The sequence below is a fragment of the Pseudochaenichthys georgianus genome, chromosome 12 (genome assembly GCF_902827115.2).
Source record: "Pseudochaenichthys georgianus chromosome 12, fPseGeo1.2, whole genome shotgun sequence".
Taxonomy (NCBI): domain Eukaryota; kingdom Metazoa; phylum Chordata; class Actinopteri; order Perciformes; family Channichthyidae; genus Pseudochaenichthys; species Pseudochaenichthys georgianus.
Genome location: NC_047514.1, coordinates 8,916,909 through 8,932,226, shown reverse-complemented (window position 1 = coordinate 8,932,226; position 15,318 = coordinate 8,916,909). Strand labels below are relative to the sequence as shown.

Sequence of the window (15,318 nt, the reverse complement as noted above, 5' to 3'; positions counted from 1 at the left end):
TATGTAACAATGACAGGTATGGATGTAACAATGACAGGTATGGATGTAATCTGCAACATCATGGGTTGGCAGACACATAAAACAGCAAGGCAGAGTATAGTTACTTCTTGTAGATTTCTTTGCATTACTATTTTGTTCATTTACGTGTGTGTGTGTGTGTGTGTGTGTGTGTGTGTGTGTGTGTGTGTGTGTGTGTGTGTGGTGACAATTTTCGTTCTACAATTTGCAATGAAAATAGAGAAATTCTGTTCTTCCAAATTGCAATAATATTAAAATGGTATTATTAATGTAAATTGGATTTGAAATTCGAAGGCATAAGGTTCTTCTCAATGACATTAAATCACATGTATTATTGTGTCTGAGGGTTTGGTTTTGGTCAGATTTGACTGATAAGCTAACCATGCATCAACTGTCAACATAAATTGACTGATTGGTGTGTTGAGCCCCGCCCACTTTTAGACCAGTGACACAATGAGAAACAGAAAACCCCTCAATATGTATCATGTGAAATAACCACAGCCCTTACTATTTTGGCAGAAATAGGACCATTATGCTTTCGATAAGAAACTGATGGAGAAAATGATGTTGCTTGACAACACTGTGCTGTTCGCTGCGATGAAGTACCTATCTCAATTACTTCTTAGTGTCTTCGCGTTGATTCTCACCGAATTGAAATAAATGAAAGCCAGCGAGTGCAGGGTAAAACCCATTTATCAATCTAAAAAGCTTCGAAAGGACAAATGAAACCCAGACATCTTGGCACCTGTGAAACACTTATTGATGGAATAGTGTTGATGAATAATCCCATCAAATCTCAGATCTAATGAGGTTATGGAACCAGGGCAGAGGGAAAGGTCCTCAGATTCCCTGTTCGCCCTTTCCATTTCGACACCGAGATAGTACACAGTAGTTCCAGCAAACATCCACTGATAAACTGTGATGTTAACAACCTCATGATAACCTCATATTTGTTTAACTTAGGATCGTAGACCTGTGTTTAGTCTAGAAAAAGGTAAATGTGTGCATTTTATTATAAAGTTGCGTATATTTACAGACTGTTGCAAAAACTAAGAAGCTTATAAACATCAGGTTTAAAACACAATTAAAGATGTTTGGAGTTTTATTTTAGTTATTAATATAAATGTTTTGTCTAAGAGATGCTGATTTGAAACCGTTGTCACATACAGTTACGGCATTTCCTGTTTCTGCCGGAGAGAGGGGAGTTTGTGCCAAAGCTTGCCGCTGTATTTACTCCCTCCATCTGACAGGAGGGAGCCTCGTTGAGCTGCGAGTGTCACTCCACAGAGTTCACTCCGTCACGAAGGGGGAGTGTGTAGGTGTAGGGCGTGGTTTGGGATTGGGCCTAAGACTCAATGGTTTTCTTCTTTGTCTCATCTTCATAATCTTCTTCCTGCTTCCTGTGACATTGTAGGTGTGGGCCAGCAACTTCCTGCCTAATGAGCCGGCTCTGTCAGACCGCTGCCAGAGAGCCTACTATCAGAAACATGGAGAACCGCTGCTGCTTCAATACGCCAGACAAGAAGCTGAGAAAAAGGTACGGCTATGCACTTATGAACACGAGGTAAAATAAGCTTCATTTTCCCTCGGGAAACTTGTAATTTATTACTTCTTAGTTTAACCTAGTTCTACCTAAGTTTGGGTTAGTAGGGTTGTTGTACATTTTCCAGAATAACTTTCACACAGGTCCTTGGAAACGTTGAGAATTTGTGCATTAGGGTGAACATATTATTTTGTTCTAGAATAGACATGTTGTACCTGTCATTTACCGTTATAACAGTGGATTTTTCTGTAATCTTTTATTACCAGAAAACAGAGAAGTAGAAGTGTGATTTTTTATTTTTAGTGTAGAGGATTTCCAGCTTAAAAATACTTTTTGATTTAATTTCCTTAAATCAAGAGTATGTAGCTTCCATTACAGTATATGTTTGTTCAAATTAATGCAAAAGCAATGTTAAACATTTAGTCTTAGGAATTTGGATTGATTGACCCAGAAAATCTCTTCTCTGACCTATGCATTATGGGAAAAGAAGCAACAAATGTGGCATCCAAGACTATAGAGGTCAGACACAATGAATCAAACAATAATGCATGCCTCTAAAGCGCATGTGATTCAATGTAGTGCTTATTTGGAACTGCCCAATGGAAAAAACTGGCAAAGATTTGGATTACAGTAGATTACCTAATTACAAAATGGTGATATCATACTTCACAATTATTATCCTATTTAGGTTTAGGGTTAGGGTTAGGGTTCATACTTTTCTTAACAAAACGTTTCCTCTCCCACCCGTTCCCATCATGCTTCTCTCTTTCTCTTACTTTCCTTTTTCTCCATCAGCATACTCCCTGTCTTTCAGCCAGTGAAGCATGTCATTGGACAGCAGAGTTGCTCATTAGCATAATGCTGCGGCATCCATCTTAAACCTGCAAGAGGATTAGGAAAACAAACTGTGTTTGTGTGTGTGTCAGTGTGTGTGTTTGAGGGATTCCAGGCATGTGTGTGTGTATGTGGACAGCGGTAACCATTGGAGACGGGGTCTAGTGCATTAAGCATGTTGGCAAAGTCTAATTAGTGAGAAGACATTTGATGGAAACCGCCAACAAACTCTCTACAGGAGAATTAAACTTGACAAGGCCATGACTTCTTTGCCACCTGGAGCTGTAGAGAGGTAGCTCACTTATGCTGCTTTATTATTAAATATGATTAATCTCTCAGGTTATGTTCACAGCTAAAATCCTGTTTTAATACCGGTTACGCTTGTTTTTATCTCGTCCTAATGAAATGAACCTTCAGAAATGTATCACCTTGGCATTCCACCTTTACGTTGTCCTTTAACTTTAAGTAGTAATGAACAGATTTGATCTCACTTTAATATTTCCTTCTTTACAATTACAAGTTGTTAAAAAATAATGGAAAGCCTTCATGAAATGAACTTTATAGCATTTTTTGGGGGGATTGTTATGCATAAGAATGTCTTGAAAAACAGACTAGCAGTAATAAACTTCTTGGCATTTTCACATATTGCTTGATAGGAAATATGAAGTTGTCTCAACAAAAGACATTTATAATAAATCATATTCTTACTGGCTTACTTTTCAAAACCTTTAAAGTTAAGAAAGTTTAAAAAAATATAAACACAATACTTTAATTGAAGCCTAAAATCTTTTTTTCCATATTTGGTAAAAAAAATAGGGAATGGGAAACATAGAGTCAGATAGCTAAATTATTACCACCTTTTTTAATTTGTACGTAGACCTTGCAGTAAAAACGACATGCTTTGGTTTTACTTGGGCTTGTGTGCTAGACTACTTTTTAGCCAGTGGAGCATCCAGACTTCGTTTCACACAAGATAGTTTATTACACAACTATAAGAGTACAATTCATTATAACACCAAAAGAACGTGGGGGCGAATCCTTTCCTGTTTCTATTTTTACTTAATTGTTCAATATCCTTCAACTAATCACAGTCCTTATTTCTTGCAGCCTAGCCACACAAAGCTGAAATCCTCTTCAGGTTCTGAGAGTTGGAGAGGAAGATTGGTCTTGATATGAAAAAAAGATGTCCGATGGAGTTTGTCCACAAAGACAGAAGTAAACAGAGAGTGAAAAGGAACAAAAAGAAGAAAGTTAGAGTGGAAGGAGACAAGTGAGGACAGAAACAGAGACGCAAAGTCACCCGGAGAGACGTGGAGGTTAGAAGGGAAAGAGAAATCGTACTGCCACTGATTCATTCAGGGAATGAGCTGGTGCCAATTCTACTGGGGCGGGGGGGGGGGGGGGGGGTGGTGTGTGTGTGTGTGTGTGTGGAAAAAGAGGATCGTATTAAGGTTTTCAGAAGAGCAGAGTAGACACTTGAATCTCCTAGCTGCTCATGGGGACTGACCTTTATAAAACCAAAGTGGAGACACAAGTGTGTGGAGGTGTGTGTGTTTGCAAGGATGCCTTAAACGACCTGTACTTGTTTGGTGTGTGTGTGTGCTTTTCTCTTTTCGCTACTGTCTCTCTGACCCGAGGTTAGGACCGTAAATTGGCACACTGCAGTGTTTGGAGGAGTTGGAATTGGGCTTCGGCTCCTTGGTGACACTCTTGACATTGAAACAAAAACTTTCCGAGCTAATTTAATCAAACTCTTTGGGACTTATAGTCTGCAAGTTGTCGCATTTAGGACATCCTCCACTCTCTTTCTCTTCCCTCTTCCTCTCTCACTCAGTCTGGCTCCTCTATCCTTGTCCGAAATTGTTTTTTATATCTTCATTCTGCTTCTTTATAATCCTGTTAAAGGCAGCCGAGGACGAATACGCCGAAAGAAAAAGTACGAAGAAGGTTGAAATCGTGGCCCAAAATAAAATTGTTAGGAGGAAGTTTAATATCTCAAACCAATGATTTGGACCAAATTGTTTCACTAAATACCTAACATTAATCACATTTTCATTTCCTACTAATTTCTCTTCCTTTCCAAACATTTGGAGAAGTGGAGGCTTCAGTCAAAGTGTTATTGCACCAGGCTCTAATATACTGCAAGTGCATTTCATTAAGACTTTGGGAGTCAGTTAGATTACTCTGGGGTTTCCTTCACAGTTATCAAGCACCACAGCATTCTCTGTAAAGGGCCTTAATGACGCACTAACGCCTGGACCCATGTGTTCAAACCTCAGGGAGATGCATGGCTTCGGATGCCCTAACTCTCTATGCTTAGAATCTCTCGTTACTGACAAACTAGTTTTTTGTAATTGTTTAAAAAATCTAATCATTTTTCATTCTATTCACACTCAACAGCACACGTTATCAAATCAGACTGGGGCACTGCATGATAAGAAGGGAAATGTAACAAAATGAAGAAAACTATAAAAAGTTAAAAATAGAAAAACATCAAAGAGGAAGATTGAGAGATTGTCTATCTGGTTTTAAGGGATTATTATGTCACACACACACACACACACACACACACACACACACACACACACACACACACACACACACACACACACACACACACACACACACACACACACACACACACACACACACACACACACACACACACACACACACACACACACACACACACACCTAATCTATTTCTTATGCATGTTAAAACCAAGGTCAGGTCATGTTTGTGTGCAGACTCATCAGCTTGTTAAACCTCAGCTTCTGACACATTCTGCATTCAAACAGTTTATGATAATAAGGCTTCTGCCTGAACTGCCTGTCCTTACAATTTGCTTCATGTTGTTTTGGTCCACATAAGTGTTATGAGATGACATATTATTAATATGCCGTAACGGTCTTAGGCCAGCCGTCCTTTTTCATGTGGAATACAAAATGATCAGTAGATGAAATGACTGCTGGCTCTGAAACCACTTTATGAACTTACATTCACTTAAGAGATGTGTTCAATCAGATTTTGACTTCTAAAATGACATTTGTTAAAGACCATGCCCGTAGTGAAGCTTTTCTCAACATTCAATTTCATTTAAATGTCGTCTCTTCTCCAGGAGCGGGTGGTGGTAGAGAGTTCTGATTGGCTGGCGGTGGTTCCATACTGGGCGACATGGCCCTACCAGACGCTGTTGTTGCCGCGGCGACATGTCCTCAGGATCAATGACCTGACAACAGAGGAAAGGGGGGGTGAGTGTGACGATACTGTCTGAGTGACTGAGAGAGTGTTAAGGCAATTAAGAGCAGTTTAAGATGACTCAGCGTCTCACTGGGGAACCTGCAGTCTGAGTTCCTCTCTAAGGTGTGTGTGTGTGTGTGTGTGTGTGTGTGTGTGTGTGTGTGTGTGTGTGTGTGTGTGTGTGTGTGTGTGTGTGTGTGTGTGTGTGTGTGTGTGTGTGTGTGTGTGTGTGTGTGTGTGTGTGTGTGTGTGTGTGTGTGTGTGTGTGTGTGTGTGTATAATGTTTTATGTTTATTAATAGCAGAGGAAACGTATTCTACCTTCTGTTCGTGGAGTGGTGTTTACGGTGGTTCTATTTCCATAGAACTATGGGAATAACACATACAAAAATGACATCTTAACCTTTTAAGACTAGAAACAAGACTCCGTACTGTAGCTGACATTATGCAGAATTATACAGAAAAATAGCATTTTAATTGCTTTATTTTTTTCATATAATTGAATTCATGTATTAACAAAATGTTTTTTAATAAACAATCCAAACACCCAATGTGTTACCCAATTTAAAATATTAAATTGATTTTGGTTTAGCTGTAAATGGCACATATCCGCTGTTAAATAAAGATTTAATGGAGGAAAAACATGTTTTATATAATGGATAAACTTTTAATGATTTATAAATGATTCATTGCTGCAGACGATCCCTAAAGGGACTTCAAAATTGAGTATATTTTGTTTATTTAATTGTGCAGTTTATTTACTGGCCTTTCTGACTCATCCTCATGTCTTCAGGCATTTTGTTTTATATGTTATGCCCCCTCAATAATAATAAAAGTTTCATCTTGTTTTCAATTTACAGCTTTTCTTGTTGTTCTAGCAATGTACCTTCCTCTCCTGATATTACGTTATTATTTGGTAGTGTTACCCTTACATGCCCTTGCCTCAGCTCCCCTTCCTCCTGCCATTCATTATTAATAATGCTCAATGCCATGTTTTCTCACTCCCCCTCCCCTTTGTTTATCAGGTCTGGCTGACATTATGAAGCGATTGCTGACCAAGTACGACAACCTGTTTGAAATCTCTTTCCCTTACTCCATGGGCTGGCACGGTAAGAGTGTTCAAAAGAAGAAAAAAGTAGATACTAGTACTACTCAGTATTTAGGTAGTCAGTTTGATATGTTAACAAGCCTCACTCCCAGTAATCCGAAGTCAGTGTGTATCTCTCAGTCAGTCATAGATACGTTTACTTTCTTCACATTCAGGATTTGTTGTACAAATTGTTTTTCCTCTAGTGTTTTCCTCTTAAATTGGCTCATATGATTCACCAACATGGCATTAACTGTAATAAATTGATAAATGAGAAACAAATGAGAAGATATGGAATCATGTAGAGTATTGTGCTACAAACAAAATTCATATTCTACAGTCTGAGGAAAAACCTCTGTTTAGTACAAATCCTGTGATTTTGATTTATGTATCTTCTCCTACTCGTTCACCTAGCTCTTGTTTGTATTTTTCTTTAGGAGATGACTCACATATTTATATCGGCAGTGCAAAATGTAATAATTATTTTAGAATGAATGCGAAAATGTCCGCTTAACTTTGCTTGGCTTTGGTGCTGAGGGAACTTGTCAGCCTGGTACTGGATCATATAAATAACTAATGCATCAGATATGGGCATTTTCCAAAACTGTAGCGTTATACAATTCTAAATAACTCAATTTGGGATTTATGACAATCTTTTCCAAGAACGTTTAACTTGAGATTATAATAATAGATCAAAACAAAACACCACAGTTGGAGGAACTGAAAGAACCAGAAAAGAAAGCAATTGAATAAGATACTAATGTTTTGAGATGATGCCTTTGCCATGAGCCTAAAATATGTTTTTATAATGACATAACGTGCAAAAACGCCACAAGCATTATACAGAAAGATGAAATCTTAGCACTCTCTAGATAAGCTCAGACATTGGCTCGGTAAAACTACTGAGACAGTGAGGGAAATACTGTGAACACTGTCAGACACCTTGCAGCAGGTTCAAGCTGAAACACAGCTTAGCAGAGTGCAGTGATGTGAAGAGTGATGTGTGACAGAAAGGGAAGCCGTGTCATCATGGCTGAGCGGTCAGAATTACCTTGCTCAAGGTTCAAGGTTCAATCCCTTCAGCAGGTGTGTCTCCATGAGATGTTCCATAGAAAGCAAGCAAGGTCAAGCACTAGTCTAGTGTTTATGTACACTTGTAGCAAGCTAACATGCTTAACCAAATTAGCACTGTCATTTTGAGTATGTTAGCACCAAGCACCATTCTCTGGAGCTGAAAAACAAAGCTAATGTATTACTCCTGTTTAAGTTAAATGAAGGCGCTGCATAAACAGCTGTTAGCTTGGTTAGCTTCTGCTTCAGGACAATCCACTGGCTGGAACCCATCCATATGTGTTACAGCTATGGCTAGCTATGACAGCTTTAGCTAGCATTATTAAGTTAGCTCAAAACACAACTGTCCTATATGTAGCCTTACAGAGCCACTATGCCTGTAGACTGTTAGTTTAGTTCAGAGTTAGAATGTTATGTTGTTATTTGAAATAAGGACATTTGCGATTAGAGGCAACCCTACCAATAGTTTTGTAGTCGGGAAGAGACAAATCCACATTACATTTTGTGACCATTTTTTTTAGATGTTATTGTCGTATGTCGGTTAAAGCGCTTTAAATGTGTGAGCATTTATCACGTAGCTCGTAGACTTGGTTATGCAAGTCTGTTTTTTTTTTTCGTGCAGCACACGAAAAAATATGAAAAGATTATACACCCATACTTTAGTGTGGAGAAAAGGACAGAGGGCATGAGAGGACTCACTTTTTATTTCATCACACGTTCAATCTTTGAAGTAAGATCTCAGTCTAAAGTTGCCTGTGGAGAAGTCTTCTACGGATCTTGTGTAAAGTTTTGGCTTGAATCTTGTGTAGTTTTTGATTTCTTATGTATAAACTAAAACGTATAAGCCATAATACAGGAATGGGATAACCGATCGGTAGTTTGTAGGTTCACCTCATTTTCTGTGGCAAACAAACTGGATTTGTTTTGTTTTTTACAATACGCCAAAAAGAAAGGTAAATTAATCTGCAAACATTTATTTTTTATCCAAATTCGCTGGAACATTTTAACTCCAACCCTCAAGAGGTATTAAGGGAAAAGAGATTGCTTCGATTTTAATTGATGTGCTGAAGCGCGCTAACACAGTGTGTCTGTCACACATGCACACACTGACCTTCTCATTTGTCAACTCTCATAATGAGTTGCCTTATCCTCCTTTCTGTTTGTGCTTTATTTGTGTTCATTTGGAAGCGGTCAGCTTTTCATTTTGTGGCTTGGCTTATTAGTGGCAGTGTGGAGATAGAAGTGGCTGGGTGGTGTTTGAGTCAGCTGGGATTAGATAAAGCTACCTGCTTATTCATTCAGGAGGAAAACCCAGAAAGCATTACAGGCTGTATTAACTGGATTGAAAGGCTTGCAAAAGAAGTTAGCATTGCAGCATCCTGTATACGTTGAAGTGGATTGACAGTGTAATGATTTGTCTCTTAAAATGGAAGCAGTAACTGTTTTGGTCTTCCCCTATCTAGCATTATTTGTAAATTGTTGGAAATCTGAGATGCTCACACACGAAAACAATTTAAAAGATGCTAATTGTCTGATCATAGCAGAATCTGTCTCTGTGCATTCCTTATCTGGCCCCCTAAGTCTTTTTCTGTCCTTCTTTTTGTTGTTAACCATCCATTAGATTCCTTTATGTGGACCTCCTGTTGTCTCTATCTCTGTCTGATCAGCCCCCCATTGGCAGGAAACTGACACTAACGAAAAGCTCTTACTGTGAATACAATGAGCTTTCTCTCAATCTTGTTATTTATAAAAACAAAGATATGTTTCTACGTCTATTTCTGATATCCTCATTACCCCCCCACTATGATTGGAAAGCAACAAAGGCAGCATTTAAAATGTTAAATACAGACAGGATGACCTCTCTCATAACCCATGCTTTAATCTGCAAGTTAGACAAAGAAATGGGGACTAATAACATCAGAATAATAAAAAACAAACATGATGAAGGCAGATGCTTCCATTAACAAAACAGGGCTTGATATTGAGTATGACAATTATGTGAATTATATGCCATGGCCTTCACCAGATTTTAGACGTCCCTCGAAGACTTAGGCATATTTATCCCTGCTGGTGCTCGGTTCCTCACAAAAAGAAGCACTTCATCTCTATAAAACCTTTATTCTTTATTACACTGGGAAGATAACGGCTCTGTTGCCCGCAGAGTCAACACTGGCTGCTTCTATAATTTACCTTGTTAGCTTCCTCATAGGGGGCTGTCTGGTCTGCTGCTGCAAGGCGTTAATGAGGTGTGGACGGAAGAGAGATAAATGAGCATGTTGGGTGCTGGCTATGTATATTCTTATGTGCTTTTAGAGTTTGATTGTGTGTTTGGATATAACTGGATGTGAGTTGAACACACAATCAGAGCTCTGGTTTCAGACAGGGTGAAAAGAGACATGCAGTACAGAAGTTTTTGCGAGAAATAAAGACCTTTTTCTTTCACAGTAGAGGCACAAAATACAATATGAACCTGGAAATTGCCATTATATGTCCCCTTACAACTATTGATCATCTCATCAGCTTCTACATTGTGTCCCTCGTCTAATGTCCCCCTCTCTTAATTCAGGGGCCCCCACCGGCCCCAGTTTAAAGGAAGACAACTCTCATTGGCAGCTGCACGCTCACTACTACCCTCCCCTGCTGCGTTCAGCCACAGTGAAGAAGTTCATGGTGGGGTACGAAATGCTCGCCCAGGACCAAAGGGACCTCACCCCTGAACAGGTGAACACTGCACAAGCTTAATATACATGTTTATGTTCAGAGACGGCCCTGTATGTTCTGCAACATAACATACTGTGGATAAATATCTATAGAATGTCATTTTAGACTACAGTTATCTTGCTTCACATTCATGTTTTCAACTATTTCATTTGAGTCCTCTACATCAGTATGGGGAGGTCTCGTGAATGTTGGTGTTGTTTAGTCGTTAATTCCCATTGATGTAAAGCTATAAGGAGATTTGTTTTCACCCCAGGCCATGACAAACGGACTCTTTTCCAGCATACCAATTCAAATTCAAAACTGTCCCTGCATTTCTATTTAAAACTGTATAACAGCTTGGCATTGTGTTTTTGTATTCTTCTTAGGCTGCTGAGAAGCTAAGGAACCTACCAGAGGAGCACTTTAAAACCAGAGGACACCTTGAAAAAGGAGGAGGGGAAGACAAAGAAGATAGTGGAAAATGAAAAAGACCCATGTGACGGTGAAGAGGAGGAATCATAGCTTGATTTGAACTACAGTGGACTTTGATCTATAACTTGTTTTGTAAGAAAGGAATAACATTCAAACTTCATGGTTTAAAGTTGTTAAATATGTGCCTCATCGTCGCTGGGCTTTAAGGTTTTGTTTTCACTGGCCCAATATCAATTCAATACATTCTGTACTGGTTCTGGTCTTGTTTCTTTTTTAAATGATGAAACGGACTTCAAACAGAATATGCTCTGGAAGATAATAAGAGAACACACTTATTTTCTCCCCATCTGTCTCTTCTGTTGAAATTAAACTTTGTTTGTTGTTTTGATATTAAGAATAACTCATTTTGTCGTTGGACGAAAACAAGCTTTGTGTTTGAAAGTCTTCAAACACAAAGCTTGTTTTCGTCGAACGACAAAATGAGTTATTCTTAATTCAAACGCATGCCTTATTTCCTTGTGAGTGTGTTTACATGCGGAATAATCCTTGACGTAGTTTGAAAGGTAGTTTCATAGAATACAAATAAAGCTACAAATGCCATTTCACTTGTCAATGTCAACAGAGACAGTATTCTTTTATAATCCTTAAATAATAACACTTATTAATACTCTTTTCTGATTGGTCCATGACATGCTATGTACTTTTCTTTCCTTAAGGCAATGCAGGACGCAAAACAATTATTTTGAAATCAATAATTTTTTTTTTTTTAAATCAATATATTTTTTAAATCAATATTTTGCGTCAGATTGTTCATTTATTTAGTAGTTCTGTAATAAGCAGGATCGTGTATAGCAGGTTGGCCTTGAATGACCCGGAAGGGGTTTATTTCACAAAAATGTCCCACTCCCTGTTCATTAGCTCATACTTATGACACTATACTTGACAATAGTGACGTATATTTACACTGAATCATGGGTGTTCCTAATCTAATGTCCTACTAATATTATAATCTGTACATCAGCATGTTTGTAGAAAAAAGTAAGCCCTAAGTGAAAGCCCTAAAGGCACTACTGAGTGCCCTGAAGAAGGGGAGGGAAGGAGCTGAGGGATTCATGAGGATTAATGTATTTGCCTCCGACAACATTAAACTGAAGGACAAGATCAGCTTGTTTTAACCCATGTGAATAAAATGTGGTGCACTCTCACTATGACAACAGCAGATGGTAGTGTTGCTTAAAAAGTCAGATTTAAAAATGCAAGCCCCCCTTTTTTTATTATCGGTTTAACTTAAAGCATCTATACACGCTTACATCTCTTCAGCTCGGGGTGAGTAATCTGTGTGAGTGTGTGTGTCCTTGAGTGTACAGAGGGGCTTCATGTCCATACACACCACTCTGTTGCACCCAATAATTCTCAATGAAGATGTTCAATTATTCAACATATGGCTACAGGGTCAAAACATGACTTAATCCTCTTACTTTCGAAAAAGGATTGCCTTTTGTATAGAGATACAAGTCGATGTTGCAGTGCAAGCAAATTGATAACCTTTTAATATAAACACTCACATGAATGCCTGATAAACTTTACTTTCAAGATGTCATGATCAGTCTGGGGGTTTCCCATTATGAAGCGGAGGGCAATTGTGTAATGTCTTAAAATCTAAAATATAATTTTGTATGTGTTTGAAGATTTAAGAGATTCAATGTTCAATTGTCATATGCACAACAGGTAAAGGGGCACTGTTGGCAGTACACATCTTAACGGAATCTCGGTTCCGAGTAAGAACCAATAACAATTGCCCGGTACAGAGACCTACATTTGGTTCTGCTTTTCGCTTCCATCGCATAATATATAAATTAGTTTATTATGGACAGATGCTTTTGCTATAAACATATGTATGTGAGGACATTTCACAGAACTCAGGAGTTTAACTAAACATTATATTTTACTTTAACCATTAGCAAAATAGTCAGCGGTTATTTTCCTGCCTTATCACTTCACAATGTGGCGTGTATTTGCCAGTTGCCTTCTGCAAGATCAATAGCATTTATAAGTTGCGAAGGAGAGCTTTCTTCACAAACCATTGTTGTTTTCAATGTGTCAAAAAAAAGGTATGACAATGTCAAAGTTGACAGACAGTCTACCAACACAGGCGACACCACCAGGGTGAGATTTAGGGTTGGAGGTAGTTTTGATTTGGGGAAAGGTATGATAATAGCAGGTATGTTTAAACTCCAATGAAGAAGGAGCGTGTGTGTGTGTGCCATGCTGGTGTTTTAATTATACTAATTTGAGCCCATATTGCCTGTAAAATTAAACAGATGGTAAGGATTGGTTAAGGACCATATGGACATTTTTTTTCAAAAGTACACCAAGCTTCCTTTTCCACCTTCCAGTATGCCACTGGTTTCAGTTCCTTCCAGCATGATATGAAAATCAACCTGCAAAGGCTTTGGCAAAGCGAGCGGAACCCAGCAGTGCTGCAATCTCGTTGCCAAGAATCGGTGTAAATAGCTCATTGCACTTTTGTTTCCAATTTACTTTTAATGTTGGTTTCTTATTTTTTAACCAACTGACGTGATCACACAGCCAAAACACGTTTTGATATGGTTATGTCCTTAATGGCACCCAGAGAGAAAAAATGTTTTTCCACTCTGGTGACTATTTACAGCCACCTGAAGGCTACAGGTATCCGTTCCACAAAACAAAGGTGAAATGAAACTGACATTTGAAACACCAAAAGGATTCAGGTCATCTACAATTCCCTAAAAGTGCCTTTTTTATTTAAAAACTATTATTTAAACTATGTCCCATCAGGTTTTGTTCAGGCCATACAAGTACAAATTCAGCAATTTGATTACTCTCAACTTCACCATCAGCTGCAACCATTTCAACTGGAATGTACCATCTGCTTAAGTTAGCACAGGGGAGCTCAGACTCTACAAAGCATTCAAGAATGATGTTTTTAGTTTTTTCAATTACTGCTTTTATCAAAGTTAACCTATAGACATACAAACACACATTCATGTACACCAACTAAAGAAGAGTAAAATGACTAAAGGACAGTTTCACCCTTCCTTTCTGACTTGATTTACCCAGTCAATTAAGCCTAACGATGCACACCTGTGTTCACTTTTACTGTATTAACAACTGAGCCAACTTCATCACAACTCATGACCATAAGTATGACTGTTTATTTTATTTGTGCATCATCTACATACAAATAAACCTTATTTTTAAGTTTCAAAGTTTTTTATTAATTTTACTATTGTTAAGATCAGAGGGACATACTTTTCTGAAATAATGACTTAATGGCACCAGATGCTGTACATTTGAATAAACACACATAGTATGTGTGTGGCAATTAGGTTATATAACCCTTTATTCTGAAATAAAAAACATTTGAAACGGGTTAAATTGGACCTGGTACAACATAAAGGTCCAACCTACTGAATAACTGAATTACTGACGAAATGAAATTATTAAAACAATACAAATCTTTAAACTGTATCTACAGACCAAATAAGGTCAGTCATGAGCTTGTCTTTCTGCTGTTGCATTTTTTTATTTACAGAATATCAAACTAGAATGTACTCGTTTCTAAGAATGTCATCACATTCCCAGTTTTACTTGCTGCCAAGGGGAACCTCTGATCAAGAGGAAACGTTGACTCCACTCTGGCCACTTTCAATACACATTTAATAAAGGTGGATTTCACATATCACACAAAAAAATTGTGCCAAACTTGACCTAATTCTACTTTATCAAATGTACTTAAAATGCAACAAGACAGGGCTTGATCTGACATGAAAGGTGATGTACAATGATACTGTAGGTTTATTGCTACATTTGAAAAAATGATGCTACCAGCTATTGTAACTAATCAAATATGACCAGCTGTTACTTAAAGAGAACCATGAGCTCTTTTTTAATTAGCAAATGTATATTAATGTATATTGCCTTCCACACACCATTTTGGCAGCTGGTCTTTTTTCCCGTTATATACTGACTAACTTTTGTTTTAATACATTTTATATTAGAAGTGTATGAGCACAGCCTGACCACTGTTGTATTCAGGGGAAACCAACTGAGATAGATCTACAAATGTGGTTGGTAGATTGATTGAACAAAATAATCACATTGTTAGATCAGTTTAATACACCAAACATAAAAAGTGTTTTTCAAGATTGTTTTTGTTCTAGATCAGTGTTTCTCAAACTTTTTCATACCAAGGACCACTTAACCAATAAAAAAACACTCGCGGACCACCTAACTCCACAAATATCCAAAAACACATAGTTTTTTACAAATCGTCTGAAAATTGTACAAACAAGTGGCAATATGTGTGATGAAGGTGCTTATCTGGGCTATATCATGCAATCGAAAGTGAAAC

At 38.0% G+C, this 15,318-nt stretch overlaps 1 protein-coding gene across 3 annotated transcripts in view; it reads left to right on the top strand.

The window, feature by feature from the left end:
- The window catches only part of galt (galactose-1-phosphate uridylyltransferase), an 80,717-nt gene that overhangs the window by 15,225 nt on the left and 50,174 nt on the right, over positions 1–15,318 (top strand). For 2 of the 3 annotated variants that reach the window (XR_011644185.1, XM_071204970.1), the window contains exons 7-9: positions 1,433–1,555; positions 5,515–5,647; positions 6,661–6,744. Coding sequence is in view for 2 of the 3 variants with exons in the window: in XM_071204970.1 (XP_071061071.1) it covers positions 1,433–1,555; positions 5,515–5,647; positions 6,661–6,744 (340 nt within the window). In the remaining variant the exon portion in view is untranslated. Of the gene's footprint in view, positions 1–1,432; positions 1,556–5,514; positions 5,648–6,660; positions 6,745–10,359; positions 10,515–10,879; positions 11,545–15,318 lie in introns of those variants that run through there. The other variant, XM_034096544.1, reaches the window with a different exon arrangement.